General features: G+C 36.3%; 1 protein-coding gene across 5 annotated transcripts in view; it reads right to left on the reverse strand.

Moving 5' to 3' along the window:
- The window catches only part of stau1 (staufen double-stranded RNA binding protein 1), an 814059-nt gene that overhangs the window by 709393 nt on the left and 86734 nt on the right, over positions 1 to 17932 (reverse strand). For all 5 annotated transcript variants that reach the window (XR_003717528.2, XR_007936091.1, XM_051932847.1 and 2 more), the window contains exons 10-13: positions 15724 to 15867; positions 14550 to 14696; positions 13584 to 13659; positions 5739 to 6067 (exon numbers count right to left, since the gene is read on the reverse strand). Coding sequence is in view for 3 of the 5 variants with exons in the window: in XM_051932847.1 (XP_051788807.1) it covers positions 5739 to 6067; positions 13584 to 13659; positions 14550 to 14696; positions 15724 to 15867 (696 nt within the window). In the remaining 2 variants the exon portion in view is untranslated. The remainder of the gene's footprint in view (positions 1 to 5738; positions 6068 to 13583; positions 13660 to 14549; positions 14697 to 15723; positions 15868 to 17932) is intronic.

The following is a 17932-nucleotide window of genomic DNA, read 5'->3' on the forward strand; positions in this document are numbered from 1 at the left end:
GAGTGCATGCGTTTTCCTAGTGGGGTAGTGTTTTGAGGTGAGGGTGGCCTTTTGAGTTTTGATACCCAGGGGCCTGTGGGGATTTTAATCTGTCCTTGTGAATGGTGAAAATATGATTCCTATTGTACAGTAGGTGTTCAGTTGTGGAACACCTCGTTCATTAGTGAAGTTACAGTCATTAGGGATGTTCTTGGGTATCCTAACACATATCTTAATGCTAGCAGATTCTCAGAAATGCTTTCATTTGAATTGCCCTCATAAGACTGAAGGGCACATCTGGAGACCACATTGGCAGTTCTGTTATGGTATGCAGATCTACATATATTTTTTGTAACACAGGTAAGTTGTTCCTTTTGTTCTGGGTTGTTTCCTGTTCTGAAACATGGAGAATCCAAATGTATTATTTTTTCCCTATGTATTTTGTCTAGCGGGGATGTGAATTTGTTTTCCTGTGATGTAATTTTTTTTAGACTTGGATGTCACATTTTCACAGTCGCATTGTTAGAATGCAAGGATTCATTGGTAGGGATGCTTTCCCTGGAATTTGTGCTGCGTGACATCGCTTTAAAAGTAGATGCTATCTTCTATGCAGTGTCCAAGATCAACTTTGATTTCACTTTCACATTTTGGTTTTCATGATAGTGCTACTGGCTTTTTAGTTTTTTGATACATGCTTCTTTTGACTGGCATTCTTCTCCTGGTTCTTTGCCACCTCAGTGGTTACTCTTTCCTGACCTCACAGTGACAAACCTGTAAATGTAATGGATGGACAAAAAATACACTGTCAGTTTACATACATGATTTAATGTATGTATTCTGATCCATTATCTACTTATAATGTATTGCTGTTGGGACTTAAAGAACAGTTGATTATTCATACCTGCATGGAGCTCAAACTGCATTCATGTGCTCAAGAGAGACGGTAAATCTAAGTTGCTGGGTTAAAAGCTCCACGTGAATGCTCTACCAACTTGTAGAAAATACAAGTCAGAAATTATAGACAAGTATTACACAAATTGTCCTACTTGTGACATAACACTGACTTTTCACCTAAGTCAATTGTTTAAAATAAAAACATATAACTTTGTCAGCTCAAAATGTTATTTTTGGTTCAAACTGCATTTAGACCAAAATGATACATATTTAATATGTTTATTTTGCCATTTATTTCCACAAAAAAGCTGTTTACCTTTGCTCTTTTTGTAGACTAAATAACAAATTAACAGCAACTTCTCATTTCTTAGAAAACTCCTCACAGAAATGAATGTGAAAGCACTGAAGTGGGAAGTTGAAATGTCATCGTTTCACCCCTCAATTGTGACAAAGAAACTGATGAAGATAAACGGAGTACTTTTTCAAATATTAAGTTATTTTCCTCTTTAGTTATTTAGCTGCGAACCTTTTTTTTTAGTTTATCAGTTTGGAACTACATAAAAGCTTGCTCAGAATAGCTTCACTATTTTACTAATTCATTATTATTGTTTAATGATAGTTAAATTGTGTAGCACAGACACACAGATTTCCAGTGTCAGCAGGGGCTGCTGAAAGAATAATACTTTTAGAAAGTGTTGGTTTAGTAAAAGCTGAGGGCATAGAATTTTAAAAATTCTAACTCCTTAGGTAATGGTAAAATTTTATGTTAATCTATCAGCCAGTGTATTTGTTTTATAAATTTAGCAGATGAGATTTAAAGGTATTGTTTAACCTGTGACAGTAATGCTTAACTATGTGAATATCTGTGAAAAGAATGTACTAATAAATGTAATATGCTTTTTAGTGTAAAACAATTAGCTGTTGGGGAATTCTTACATTTTTGCTAAATGGTTAGTGAATTTTATATTCATTCATGATAAGGAAGCTGACAGGTATGAGCACTTCATTTATTAAATGATCTTCCACTGCAGTTGTTACATAAACACTTGTAACATACATATCTTAAGCCATCAGAGATATACATGGAATCTGCAAAATATATAAAGAAATAATAATTATATAATAATATAAATAAATAATTAAAATATCTAACAAATAATAATAATAATAATAAATTAACAAGACAGGAGACATATGCACCCTTGACTGTGCCCAAAGCCTACACTAAATTGGCTCCAATCAATGCCCAGGACACAAGTGTAGATCTCGCTTTGCATATTCAGGAACTAAATGGCATACAGCAGCACCTCCTCCCATAAAAGAATGACAAAATACCTTGACAGGTGTGAAAGAAAAATTAACTGCTTGCAAGCAACTAAGGGTTAAAAGCTAGCAAAGCTGTTTTGCTATAACAGAAGGTTATTCAAAGAGGCGTCTGTCATAAGACAGGGTGATGCAAGCTGACCTAGGACAACTTCCTCTTTAGAAATGCGTGTGTTAGACACAGGAAAGATGACCTTTCCTTCTTTAGGACCCATCTGACATGTACACAAAACACAAACAGATAGCCGATTTGTGCAATATAAGATGAAATGCTTAGGTAAACGATATTATGGTTTTTGATAAGTAAGGGGAAGGAGTGGGGGAGGGAAAAAATATAAAGCTGACTGAAAAGGGGAATCTGCGCTCTTCTGCCTTGCAACACATGAATCCATGTACTCATCTATGACTAAATAAAAGCTGATTGATTGAACTATTCCTGTCTTCCTCTGAGGTTTCTTCCACACAGGACATTGTGAGCACATGACTGGATGACTTGACACGAGTAGCATGAGATTTTTTATGGGTGTTTTTATATGTTTGCTGTTGTCAAGTGTTGGTCACCATAGGCTCCTGTTGTATCGGAAAAGCTGTTTGTCCATTCTCCAGGAAAACATAACATAAAATTTTTGCCCGCCATTACTAAAAACTACATAGTGTAAGTAACATAAAAAAAATATAATTTTTGGGTGGTGTATTCCTTTAAAAAGAAGTAGAAATATGGCACCTCCAGGGGCCTCATGTATAAACGGTGCGTACGCACAGAAATGTTGCGTACGAACCTTTCCACGCTCAAATCGCAATGTATAAAACCTAAACTTGGCATAAAGCCACGCACATTTCCACGGTAACTCATACCTTGGCGTAAGCAATTTCTCCGCTCGGTTTTGCAGACTGGCGGCACCCAGCGTCAAAGCAGTGCTACTGTTCCTGTGTGGTCACCCTTTCTTTCTTAGATCCACATCCCTGACGCGGCTTTATAAATACACTGAAACTAACTGCATATTGTTTATTAGTGTAATGCATCTGATTGTAATTAACCTGTAGCAATATAATGGTCCAGGGAATAGCCATAGTATTCCAAATACCATAACTGCTTTAGCGTTGTTACTCTCACTGCATCTTCTTCTTCTTTCAGCTGCTCCCGTTAAGGGTTGCCACTGCGGATCATCTTTTTCCATATTACTCTCACTGCACCACTCAGAGTATTTATATCACTGTATCTGAGTGTGAATCACAGTAGCAATTGATCGGAAAGAGAATTATCGATATACAGTTTCTAGTACACACTACCTCAACCACGGCAAAAAGCGTCAAAAGCCTTTCCTGTACGGACCTCGCGTTTCAGAAACAGTTTCATCCCAAGAACTATAAACGCACCCAATCAGTCCATCAAGTGCTCCTTGTAGAACTGTTTGTACTTATAAGTACAATGACCTCACTTTAAACTGACACTACAGTTATAATACTGCACAACCTGCGCCACTTTATAAAGCGCGTATGATGACAATATCATTTTTAAGATGAAATGCAGCAAAATATGTTGCTTATAGTATACAGATAAAACTTTAACTTCATTTAAATAATCTGTATTGTTAATAATTAAACATGTGAAGACACGGTGCCACAGCGCTAGCTAGTTCAGGGATTGCTCCTGCATTGCGTTGTATTCTTGCGCTGACGCAACACTGGAAGGATAGACGGATAGAATAATTAAACATGTACTACGAAGATATTTCAATGTTCCTTAAAAGTTTTGAAGAATCGGCGTTCTAAGCTTACAGATGGCTTAACGTCTATTACAGAGCTGATTGTGTGGCGATTGGGTATTTGGAGAAAGAAAAGGAAGGACAGGAATTGGAGATTAGTACGTTTGAAAGAGACAGTACTGCTGTGATAAATTATTTCATTGAAGGTCGCACATGGCGCAGCAAGCCTCTTGCATGAGATATGAACAATCACTGCGCCACCGTGTTCCCATGTTTAATAACATACTTTCATTCCTATCATCATGAAAATGATATCACGTATACATCTCAGTATTTTAATTATTCAGAGAGCTGTAATATCACAAATGTAATGGATTCTGTGTCCTGTCGGAGAAAGAGAAAGAACGGAAGCACGTAGTGATTCACACACATAAAGCACTTGAGAAACTAGTAAAATAAACGATTTTAAGATGAAGTTTATGATGTTCTACTTTAATGTCAAAATAAACTACGTGATTAAAGTGGAAATTTCGAGATTAAAGTTGACATTTCGTGCTTTTTTTTCCCACTGTGTGCCTATGTTTTTTCTCTGTACCCTAATAAGCTTTCATATGACACTCAGACGGTGGTCTACGACTTGCTTTTTACGGCGACTTTGATATGTGATTTCTTTTTTATTTCGGGCACTGTGCGACTTTGTGAATTTGATCTTTCGAGTTTCTCCGACACTCTGTCACTCGATCAACTTTCTTTTGTTGTTTATACCACTGTTTAAACCAACAAATAGTAGGTTTTTCCTTTGCCTCCACTTGGTATTCGCTGAAATTCTTGTATTTTCCCCTGTGCTTTTCCCATTGTCTTTTCACAGAAGGCTATTTATATTGATTTGCATATTCAAAGAGGCGTAATTCTGGGAGGAGTTGGGGCGGGACAGAAGGCGCGTGCACGTGCGTTACTTTTCACGCTGATCGGGATTTATGTAGTGGAAGAACGTGAAATTTTGCGTGCGCACAGATTCCTGCATCTGGATTTTTCTGTGCGTACGCACAATCCCACTTTTGTGCTTACGCCATGTTATAGTGTGAGTTCTACGCACGGCGTTATACATGAGGCCCCAGGTGATTACAAGATACGGAAATCCCTCCAAACCGATGAAAAGGCAACGTGAAATTTAACCATGGAAGTTACCCAAAGGTCAAAACACCAATTGAAAACCTTAAAAAAAACAAAATAAAAATTTTGGTAGTAAGTGTCCACTACCTGCATATTACTACCATTTTAGATATTCTCAAAAAATCTGAACTATGGGGTGGGCTGGTAAATGTAAGTGATTTCTGAAAAAAAATATCAATTGCAAAAAATGTTTTAAAGATGAAATTCAATCTTTCAAAACTATATGGGAGAATATATGGGTTCAAATTCCGCTACTGACACACTGTGGCCCTGAGCAAGCCACTTAATCTGCCTGTAATCCAAATGGAAAAACAAAAGAAATGTATTCAATTGTATCTCAAATGTTGTACGTCCAAGGTTCAGGCCAAGGGATATTAATGGATTCTACCCATGTTTAAAAGATTCATAAAAATCCTAATACACATGTCTGTATGTTTCAAATGTTTGAAGATTTATCATATGCTTTAAAACTAACTTGAGATGTGAAGATTTTGGTCATACTGCAAGCTATAATCCCAAATCACTGTCTTTGACAAATAAAACCATAGATTGCAAAGTACAGAGTGTTATTGACACTAGGAAAAGCTGAACAAATTCCAGGATTTTCACCATCTTGTGAAAAGCAATAAATTAGTAAAATTAAAAAATACACAAAAGAAATACCTCAAGTCCTTGTACTCTGGAAAGATATTCAAGTTGCTCCGATGGACGTGTAAGTGGTCCGAGAGGAAGGTGTGAAAGACTGTTGTTATTTTTCAAAATAGTCTCAGCTGTTGGAGATGTGCCACCATACAGCAGTTCCCGTGCGATCATTGCCGTAAATGTGGCCTTGGCTGGGTTAATTGGGGGCCTACTGAAGTCTTTGGTGTGATGTCCTTGATTGGCGCCCACAGCCTGAGCCACTTCTGGAACCATTGGCAGGATTCCTGCTGGAAGCTGCTGATGGCTCAAATATGGCATTCTGAACTCATCATCCTTATGGCCTGTAGAGACTACAGTAGAGGACATGCAAGTCAGTGCTTGAACTGTGTACTTGTGTATATGTTTATCAACTATCAATTCTGCATAAACATCGTTTAGCACAGATAATGCACAATTTTAAATCTCAGCAAAGTAAGCTTCATATAAAACTAAAGATGACATGGAATTAAAAGCTTGAGTTCATCTTTAATTAAACATTTTGATATCAATACAGTATGTATAAATGCACCAATACCATTTTCTGTCAGCCAATACCAATACTGCATACTTAATAAACATTAAAGGCCAATACAGAGTATAGAATGAATATTTTTACTAAAAAGAAAAGAATCATGCTAAACAGAGGACAATAATATTTTTACTAAACTAAATGTGTTGTTGTTTAAGAAAGAATAAACATGCATTATTTAAAATATTTATTAAAATGAACAATAACCCTTGTTTTTTTAATATTTAGTAAACTGGAAAATCAATTTAAAAAACAAATGTGGCAGTTACATGAAGCCACATGCAAAGACTGAAACTTGGAATACTAAAGATGAGTGTAAAATAAATCTAAATGGATTCTAACTTAAAATTTGTATATTACTACATTATATTATTGCTTAGTCAAAGACACAAAATGATATGTGAATACTTAAATCCAACTGCCACTATACCATCCAAGTATAATTAGCAAAATTTAAAATTAGCAACATTAACAAAATCTGGCTTGTGTGTGCATGTGTGTTGAAGTAACTATGTGTATGTATAGCTATACATACTGTAAAACATGAAGATACAAAAGAGGTGCCCTACAGTTGGTAATGTGTGTGGAATAGGGTATTCTTTGTATGCTTCCATAAATTAATTTCTAGTGGGGCAGAAGAGTTATGAAACCATGCAAACAACCCTTATGCAATTAAATTAACAGTCACCTCAAAATACTATATATACTTTAATATTAATCAAAAAAGAAAATTGAGCAGGCTCAGGGCACTGTATACATTTACAAAGATATTACAATTAAAATATAACACATAATAATGTTGCATATATGCCCAAAAACACCATGCAAAAGACAACAAACTAGGCTGTATGTACAGTATATACAAATACTGAATATTTGGAATTTTTTTATTTTAATATTGGATTTGTAAAACTCTAATATACAGTTTGTGACATTATGGCGAAAATGAGTAGTATATTAAAGAAGACACCAGGCCATTGATGACAATAAAGCTAAATTGAATTACTAAAGTGTTAATCATGGGTATGTGTAAGAAGATTAACATAGCTTTGCGAGTGTATATAAGATGATGTCCAAAATGCTCAGTAAATTTTAGGCTTAGGAAAAAAAAGGTGTAGCTGGTGTGGTACTAATGTATGCAAATTGGATCAAAAGGGGTAAATAGACTTTGTATTTGAATATCCTCATGTAATGTAAAAAGGCTATATATAACGTAATAAATATATATTTTGTGAAAAGTTTAAACATTTTGAGGATGGAGGTGGTGGTTGCTGTTGTTCTTCAATAGGCTAAACAATGAATAAGCGGTTACTGAAAGGATACCATTCTATTTCTATATTTCTCTGTTAGCAAAATTAGACCTCTGCTCAAAGAGGAAACACCACTCAGGTAACACAGGTCACCCCCCTGAAGATCACTGTCTTTCAGAAAGAAGGACCCGATGCCCAAGAACGCAGCTGAGGAAGCCCACACCTTAAATTCTTCCCACGGTGGTTTTTCTGTTAAAAATGGCATTTGCCCGAGGAGTTACCATTCATGCCTGGTGAGTGTTTGCTGTATATTTTCCTTGTCAGCAAGGCTGCATGCCCATGCAGCTACAGTTTGCCTTCCATCAGCAGAGCTTGTTGCAGTGCTTCTACTGTCAGCAATGCCACATGCCCACACAGCCATTGGTTTCCTGTCAGCCACTGTGTACCATTGCTTGCCGTGAGAAAATCCAAAGCCAATTTTCATAACTGAGGTTGCCTGCATCACAAATTCATGGATCATTTAACATAATCTGGATCATGGCATAATCTCTTGATTGAGAACAAGATTCAAGCTCCAAGGTCCAGTGGTTCATGAGTTTTTGTTTGGTGGACAGACAATCCTTAGCATTAAAGAAACTGTATATAGAAGATAGCAATGTATTGGCAACCCTGGATTCTACTGCAATGGATCGGCACCTTGTACTATAAACAAAAGCTCCCCTCGATCTTAAAATAGGAGCAAGCAGTTTAGGAGCATGCAGGAGTGACTTCTTTTGTTTAACTAAAAATGCAAAATAATTACATTTTTAGGTATTTGTATATAAAAACATCTCATATATATGATAAAACAAGATGAAAGAAGAATATAGAGGGCCTGTGTTTGATTACATTTCCACAGGATGACTTTCTCTTTTGTTCTTTTTTTGTACATTAAATACTGTATATGACAGAAAGCCCTTTGGAGCCTGGGCAGGAATTTGCTCACAGAACCCCAGAGGTTTTTGTTCCTTTCCCCACTGACCATCTGATCCTTAGTAAAACTGTTTATTTTATTATTGTTTTCCTTTGTTTCTACTTTACTGTTTGAAAGGCACTTTGAATTACACTCTATGCAAATAAATGTTGTTTTTAAGTACCATCACTTTCATAATCTAATTTAAAACACATTGAAAGATGCTGCTATTCCATTGTCAAGATCACTGTATGCTCTCACAGGTGTCAACTGTGGAAAAGAATGCAACTTTTCTGTAGTTACAATGCTTGTTGTTCAAGCCTGGTACAATGGAATCTTTGTGAGAACACTATGTCAGAAAAAATTAACTTGGGCTCTGTTTCTCTAGGAAAATTTATTATGAAAAATCACTACCAGTGTATACAGTGTTACATGCACAAAACCCAATTAAAGGAAATGGCAGTTCAATTCAGGTCATTTTATGCTGCCTTGATTTAAATGGCTATACCTTATTCATATTTCACTCATTAATCAAGTTCCAATTATCAACATTGAAGATTTAAATAGCACTTTTAATAGACAAAGTCTCAAAGTGCTTTACACAGACAATAATAAATGCATACATATATAAAACCAATGGTCAAAAAACATCATAAACATTACAAACTTCATTTATGTAGAACATCTAAAACAAATAAAACCTATGATTAACCAAATTCCTGTTTAAAAAGATAAGTCTTAAAAAATTAAACTAAATGACATTACTCTCAGAGAGCCGAGCCAGAGAAAATGAATTCCAGAGTCTTGGAGCTACAACCTCGAAAGTCCAATCACAATGAGCCTTTAATTGAGTCCTGGGGATAGTTAGTAGACCCTGACCATAGGACCTAAGAGATCGACTCACAGTGTAAGGATGGACATGCTTCACCACATATTCAGGAGCTTGGCCAAGCATTACATGATATAAAAGAAAAAAACATGTTAAAATGAATTTTAAAATGAATTAGAAGCCAAGGTAATGTCCTTAAAAAAGGAGTAATATGATACCTCTGTTCTTGGTAAAAGCCTTGTAGCAGCATTTTGGATTGATTGAACATGCTCCCAACATATATGTGAACCCTTTGGAATTATCTGGTTTACTACAAAAATTGGTCATAAAAAGTGATCTGATCTTCATCTTCATCTAAGTCACAGGTACTGATATACACAATGAGCTTAAGACAATGACACACAAAAAAATTATACTCTTTCATGTCTTTATTTTATAAATGCATTCAACATTCACAGTGGTAGTGGAAAAAGTAAGTGAACCTCGGGATTTAATAACTGGTTGACCCTCTTTTGGCTGCAATGACCTCAACCAGGCGCCTCCTGTAACTGTAGATCAGACCTGCACATTGCGCAGGGGAAATTTTAGCCCATTCTTCCCTACAGAACTGCCTTAACTCTTCCATATTCTTTGGTTGTCTTCTGTGTATGGCTCTCTTCAAGTCATTCCACAGCATCTCAATAGGATTGAGATCTGGGCTCTGACTGGGCCAACTCCAAAAGGTGGACTTTGTTCTTCTCAAGCCATTGTGCTGTGGATTTGTTGCATCACCCAGCCTCTTCTGAGCTTACGTTGATGGACAGATACCCTAACATTATCCTGGAGAATTTGTTGATAAACTTGTGAATTCATTTTCCCCTCAATGATGGCAAGCTGTCCAGGCCCTGATGCAGCAAAGCAGGCCCGAATCATGATGTTCCCTCCACCATACTTTACTGTAGGGATGATGTTTTGATGTTGATATGCAGTGCCTTATGTACGCCAAATGAATTTCTGCTTGTTCCTCCCAAATAGTTCAATTTTGGTTTCATCACTCCACAAAACATTTTCCCAGTACTGTTGTGGAGTGTCCAAGTGCTCTTTCGCAAACTTCAGACGTTCAGCAATGTTCTTTTTTGATAACAGTGGCTTCTTTCTTGGTGCCCAGCCATGGACTCCTTTCTTGTTCAATGTTTTGCGTATAGTTGATTCATGAACAGAGATGTTAGCCAGTTTTAATGACTTCTTCAAGTCCTTTGCTGTCACTCTAGGGTTCTTCTTTACCTCATTGCTGACTTTGCATTGTGCTCTTGGGGTCATCTTGGCAGGGCACCCACTTCTAGGCAGAGTAGTCACAATACCAAATTGTCTCCATTTATAGTCAACTTGCCTAACAGTAGACTGATGAATATATAAAATCTTTGAGATGACTTTGTAACCCTTTCCAGCCTTATGTAGATTAACAATTCTCGATCACAGCTCTTCAGACAGCTCTTTTGTGGGAGGCATGATTCCCATCTGGATATGCTTGTTGTCAAAAGCTCAAACTCAAACTTTATAGTGTTTGTTATCAATCAAAGTAATTCTAGGCCACACCTCTGAACTCGTTTCATTAATGGACTCCAGGTGTGTTAAATTCTGACCGCAATTAGCTTTTTAAAATGTCATTAGCATAGGGTTCACTTACTTTTTCCAACCTTCAGTTTCACAGTTTGAATGATTTATTCGATATGATCAAAAATTCTCTGAAAATGGTGTGTATCTTTAGTTATAAGAGACTGTGTCTGTTCATTATTGTGACTGACATGAAGATACGACCATGTTTTATATGGGAATTAGACATAAATACAGATAATTCCTAGGGGTTCAAATACTTTTTACTTTGACTGTATACTCGTGTTTAAGTTCTCTTGCGGATAAGTTGGGGATTGATTTTACCATATAATTTCCCGTATTTTATAATGTCGGTCATATAAGTCGAATGCAGAAAACTCATGTTATTGTTCCAAGAGATTATGTATGTTAACTCCCACCTGTGAGAGTAACCACGGAGCACACTGCCTTTATTTCTATGTATTGTGCCTACGTGACCACACAGTAATACCTGAACTATTCTGAAGCGACATTTGCAGTTTAGTGTTTTTTTTGTATCTCACACCCTCATACACCTTTATTGTAAGAGCATCCCTTATCTATGATGGAGCGTTCGATCAGAAGAAAATATGAAGCTGGTTTTAAATTAAAAGTCGTTGAAGTGGTCAAAGAAATTGATAACTGCACTGCTGCAACAAAATGTGATGTGTCTGAGAAACTGGTGCGTGACTGGAGGAAGCAAGACAATGTAAAAAAAAATAATAAGTGTCGTATTTTTGAATGGGCGTATAAGTCGGGGTCTGATTTTATGATCGATTTTTTGGGACTTATACGCAAGTATATTTCAAATTTTAAGGAGAATAAAAGAAGAAAGGGTTCCTTGCCATTCCTTGTGGAACAACAAACCACTTCAGTCTTCTCCTCTTTTAGCTGAAGACCTTTATTAGTCATCCAATACTTTACTGTAGTCAAATATTCAATTAAAACAAATAATAATCAAGGTTTAAAGGAAAGATTAAGCTGTGCATCATCTGCCTATAAATGATAAGAAATATTATTAAAAATACTACTAATAACCTGTCCCAATAGGAGCATATATAAAGAAAACAAAACAGGCCCCAAAACAGAACCCTGAGGAATTACACTTGACACTGCAGCAACAAATTTGAAACTGAAACAGAAGATAATCCAGAGCTGAATCTGAAATACTAATCAACTGGTTTAACCTATGAATCAGGATCTGATGATCTACAGTGTCAAATGCTAAATCAAAACAGAAAATTCTCCTGCATCAGCAGTTATTATAAGATCACTGAAACCTTACTGACAGCAGTTTAAGTGGAAAGCATAGTGTGAAAAGCAGACTGAAATTTATCAAACCTGCATATATTATGCACACACACAGGCATACAGAAGCTTGGAACCACAGAGAAATGTTCATGTTCTTTATAGAAACAACAGGCTATTTGGCCCAAGAAGGCTTGCCAGTCCTATCCACTGAACTCCTCCAAAATAACACCAAGTCTAGTTTTGAAAGTCCCTGAAGTCCCACTGTCTACAAATTACTTACTAACTTATTTCATGTGTCTATGGTTCTCTGTGTGAAGAAAAACTTCCCAATGTTTGCAAAAAATTTACCTTTAACAAGTTTCCAACTGTGTCCCCCTGTTCTTGCTGAACTCATTTTATAGTAGCAATATTGATCCAATGTACTAATTCCCTTCATAATTTTAAACACTGTAATTATGTGACCTCTTATTCTTTTGTTTTTTGACTATAAATCCTGCAGTTTTTCCTACATATATCAGTTCTGTTTTGAACTCTTATCTGTAAAGACATTATTATTGTGATTATGCATTTGAGACTCTCTGGTGCTGAGCTAAAAGAGCAGAACAGTGATTGAGAGCAACTTGCGGTGTGTACTTGTCATCTATTTAACCTGATGCATACCACACAGAAGAAAGAATAATAGAAACAGCATAGAGAAGAACAGCAACTTTAAACGGCGACTTCAGATTAAATATTTTGTCATCTCTAATCTTTGCTAGAGGGGAGTTGAAGCTGTTTTTCAATACAGCAGTTGGATGGAGTTTTATACAAGGGACGTTCAAAAAGTTTCCGCACTTTTGTAGTTTCATTGGAAACAGTGAAGGAGGGAAGAGTAATAATTGGGCATTAAAAAGCTGGTACGATGCTGGGAAAATTGCATCGCAAAGGAAGGTGACTATGTAGAAAAGTGATGTCATTTGTTTTTGAAACTCATAATAAATAAGAGTTAAAAAAAAGTGTGGAAACGTTTTGAACGTCCCTCGTATAATGTAATTTTTTATATATATATATATATATATATATATATAATTTTTTTGTGAGCTGTGGTTTTAGGTCTGAGTTTATTGTTGCAGGTACAGGGAGGACATGGTGTCTTAAAACATAAATCATACAGGACTCTAATGTTAAAGGTCCAAGATGGCAGCAGGTGAAAGTATAACGCATATAAAATTAACCAAATGAGCACAAAATGCTGCAAAAATCTAAAAGCATTATGGCGTGATAAAAGAAAAAAGGATTTACCATCTAAAGACTGGATCTCATGTATTTGACGGACTTATTCAAATGTCGGGTAAAATAAAAAATAAATGTTTGCTTTGTATGTCATAATTTAAGAATTGTTATAGAGTTTTACTTTTAAACCTACCTGAAGCTCCCTCTTCAGGACAGCCAGGCTCAAAAAACGTAACTTTCCTGGCATCACCTGTCTTCTTCATTGGCACCTAACAGACAAACCAGCACAGCCTTCTTTGAATTCAAATTCATACTTGTAACAACTACAAAGTTTGAGAGAAAAGATACCTGTGCTGTCTGTGCATATACTGCAGTTAACATTCCATTCTATTCAATTCATATTATGTTCCTTATCATAAGCAGAATTCTAATTATTTATATTAAAACAGGTAAGGGCAGGCAGGATCCAGCAACCAGAAGAAAAAATTTCATTTTAATTCACATCATTGCGTTTCTTGTCAGGAGAAGAATTCTTAAATATTTATATTAAAACAGATAATAAAAGGTTCCCACAGCAAGCAGAAGAATTATTCTTCACCCTGCAAAGCTAGGAGAGAATCTCACTATTACAAAACTGTCAAAACTATAAGGAAGATCAGAACATATACAAAAGCACTTTTGTCAGACTATTCTTCTACAGGTTAAAATAAGTGAATGTTTTATAATCCATACTAAAGATAGAGTAATTAAAAAGAAAAACAAAACAAATACTTGTTCTATAAAACCAAGCAGGGCTTCAGACTACAGAATTGATTGCAGTTAGTTAAACAGAGTGCTAAATTCAGAGTAACCATCTGTCCACATCCTGTTTGTTCAATGGCTGCTTGTGGGAACTGGAGGCTAACCCTGCAACATTGTGTGCAAGGTAACAACCAACCTTTGGCATGGCACCAGTTACTACTATATGTACCTAAATACTAGATATTAAAGAGCAGAAAGAGACACAAATGAAAATAAATGAAGAGCAACAGTGACATTTAAACTACAAGTAAAGTAAAGGAAAACAGTTAAAGGACCAGTTAATTGTATGGCTACACTGCAATTAATACTTACAAGAAATAAATGAAATTAAGAAATTTGTTTGTATTTAAAGGCTTACTTTCTCATCAGTTTTCAGTGCAGGTTTGGGTGGATGTGGCGGAGGCACTTTGAAGCCCATTAGTTCCAACATCTTCTCTGCTGCATTACGCTTAGCAACCTTCTTGTTAGGACCCACCCCTTCGGCAGTCTGATCATTGATTTTAACCTACAAGTCAGAAAGCACTGAATAATATTCATTAACTCATTAAAATGTTACTTCATTAATTAGGCTGAATTATTTAGCCATACCTGACTCCCCATATATACTCAATAAAAAGCAGCCCCAAAAATGTCCTGCATGCTCACTGCATCAAAAAGTCTGTATCACCTTCTGCCCTCATCATGATACTCAGTTAAACCAACATTTCTAGAATATCGAAAATGGCTCCACTGGCTTTAAGAAACACCTGCATTCAGGACTCTTTTAATAAAGATTGTACTTAATGTCTGTAGTATGCCCTTTCTGCACATTATATTCTGACCTATCACCTCCTTACTACACTTCCAGAAACACGACTATGCAGTCACTCTCTATTCATCATCTCCATTAATGCTAAGCAACATCCTCAGTGACGCTCCACCATTTTCTCAGGACCTTAACTGTTATCATTTGCCTGAATACTTTTTTTGTTTTTTATATGCATTCAGTCCATCTTTATTCACACCTAACTTTGTCTGTGTTTACAAATGACCTCCTCTCACTACTCCCTGCTCAATGCCAATTTTAAGATATCCAAGGGCATAATGCTGCTCCTTTCTCTAAGTGTAGCCTTTTACCTTCATTTACCAATCCAGAAAATCCTGCAACCACCTTTAATGTCTATTCCAAAACAAGCTGATTTTGTGGTACTCATACTCATATGGATCATTCTTTCCTTTGAACACTGGAAAATCACATTTCCTGTCCTGCTCACCTCACAATCACACTGCAAGTGTACATTTAACATTCACCTTTAAGTCCTCTAACCACCACTAACATTCCCACAAGACAGACAGGCTGCTTTACCTGCTCTATAACTGCCTTTCTTTTCCTGTTTGTTTTCTGATCTTAATCACATCCCTCACTCCCTAAAACCACTGACTTACTTAAACACATCTGTTTTTTTTTTTTTTTAATTACCCAGGAAATGACCTAAAGTTACATTAAAGTAACTAAATTGTGTGCATTATACAGCATTTCTGAAGGTACAAACCTGCATAATGAACTCTCTGCGCCTAGGAAGACCCCTCTCTGTAATTAATGTGTACTCCGGCTCCTTTTCTTTCTTTGCCTGCTGAATTTGAGCTAGTCGGCTGATGGGATTCATTCCTTGACCATATTCTGGGCTGGTCTGAAGCTAAAATAATATTGAAGAGAGCTATGTTACTTTTCTGTACAGTCCAAAATCACAGACTCATTGGCATATAATTTGAATGTGCATGCCTGCATGCTTGTAGAAAAAACTTGAGCTTTCCCAAACCCTAACACGCACCCATGTATCAGTCACTTAGGAAAGATAATGCCAAAATCATTGATAAAAAATAATTAATTTCAACTTGTCATAAAAGTAGTTCAGGAATGTGGAAGACATGTTTTCCAAATTCAGAATCTCTGGCATTTTGTGGAAGTGTTTGGTAACTTTTAATACTAGAACTGCCAAGCATTTTTTAGATACTAAAGCCACCACCGTTATGCCAGGTCACACTTGTATGCTTTTTTTTTCTCTGAAAGATGGCACATCAGCTCAGCATCCTCAAAACACATACATATTGCTCTGCCCCTACAAACCATAGATTGATTCAGGGCTGGTAGAAAATGTTATTAGTTTTAAATTTGCTCAAAAGTGTGGCTTTGACATTAACCAGTTAAAATGGCCACTTTGGAATATGAGTATCGATGGTGGTCCAGTTGGTAAGGTTTTAGTACATTTCATGATTTGTTATTAGTAGGACGTCTCCATTCTGAAGATATGTCCTGCTTTGTCTTATCAGTATCTTATCCACATTTTTTGGGGGGGTTTTCAAGATTAAAAAACGCTTCTCCGATTATCTTCTGGTAAAGCTGAGAACTTGTTGCTTGGCACCCACAGTGTTTTCAAACATAAATTAAAATTACAATACTGTCAGACAAGGGTTTTACTGCAGTTGTGTAATAGTGCTCCCCATTACATTTACATTTATTTATTTGGTCAAAGCTTGTTTTATCCAAAGCGACTTACAACATTTGAGATACAACGGGTTACATTTCCTTTGGTTTTCCAATAGGAGCACAGGCGGGTGAAGTGACGTGCTCAGGATCACACAGTATCAGTGGTGGGATTTGAACCCACAACCTCATGGTCTGAAGTGCAAAGCCTTAACCACTGTGTCACACTACCTGCCATTAACTACTCTAACTTTGAGCATTTGTTTTAAAAGCAAACAGTCCCTTCTAACACTTCCACCCCACCGTCTTTATGATTGTGTGACTGACCTTATACATGGAGGCACCATTATCTAAAGGAAGGATTTATCTATTTTTGTGTGTGGAAACTAAGACAATAGATGATTATATCTGTGAAAATCATGCTTTAGGCTTAAGTGCTAGAGAGGTGTTAATATGAGTTTGATTTTAATTCAACAACTTATTTGTAAAAATTCCACCTACTTTTTCTTCAGGTCAGGGTTCAGATGAATCCTGAGGAGATTTCTGCTATTGTTAACTGGAAACCAAATGAAACTATTAAAGAAGTTCAACATTTTGTGGGATTTGCTAACTGTTATCACCAATTTATTAAGCATTTCACGTAATTCGTTTTTCTGATAACAAATGGGTAGTAAAAAAATTTTTGGACCCAACAGACACAACAGCCAGTTAACATGTTGAAGGATGAGTTTACTTCCGCTCCTAATGTTTATAATCCTGCATTGGGATGGGTCCCGTTTTATCACAGCATTTCCTGTTCCTTGTGCATATTTTTCAAAAAGCCTGTTGTTTTTGAAAGAACGTTATGGTTTTGGGGATCAAGAAATGCTTGCTCTTAAACTTGTTTTGGAAGAGTGGAATCATTCGTTAAAGGCGCAGCCCATCAGACCATGATTTGGATATAAAAGATTTGGATAGGAATATAACTAAGAAGCTGGTTAAGTTTGCAGATGATACACAGATAGGTGGATTGGCAGATAATTTGGAATTTGTTAAATCATTATAAAAGGACTTGAATAGCATACATGCTTGGGCAGATTTGTGGCAGATGAAATTTAATGTCAGTAAATGTAAAGTATTACACATAGGAAGTAAAAAAGTTAGGTTTGAATACACAATGGGTGGTCGGAAAATCGAGAGTCTAATCCAACATCAGTACCTAACCTCACAAATGCTCTGTTGGCTGAATGGGCAGATATTCCCATAGACACACTCGAAAATCATATTGGAAAGCTTCC

Source organism: Erpetoichthys calabaricus, chromosome 10, assembly GCF_900747795.2.
Source record: "Erpetoichthys calabaricus chromosome 10, fErpCal1.3, whole genome shotgun sequence".
Classification (NCBI taxonomy): domain Eukaryota; kingdom Metazoa; phylum Chordata; class Cladistia; order Polypteriformes; family Polypteridae; genus Erpetoichthys; species Erpetoichthys calabaricus.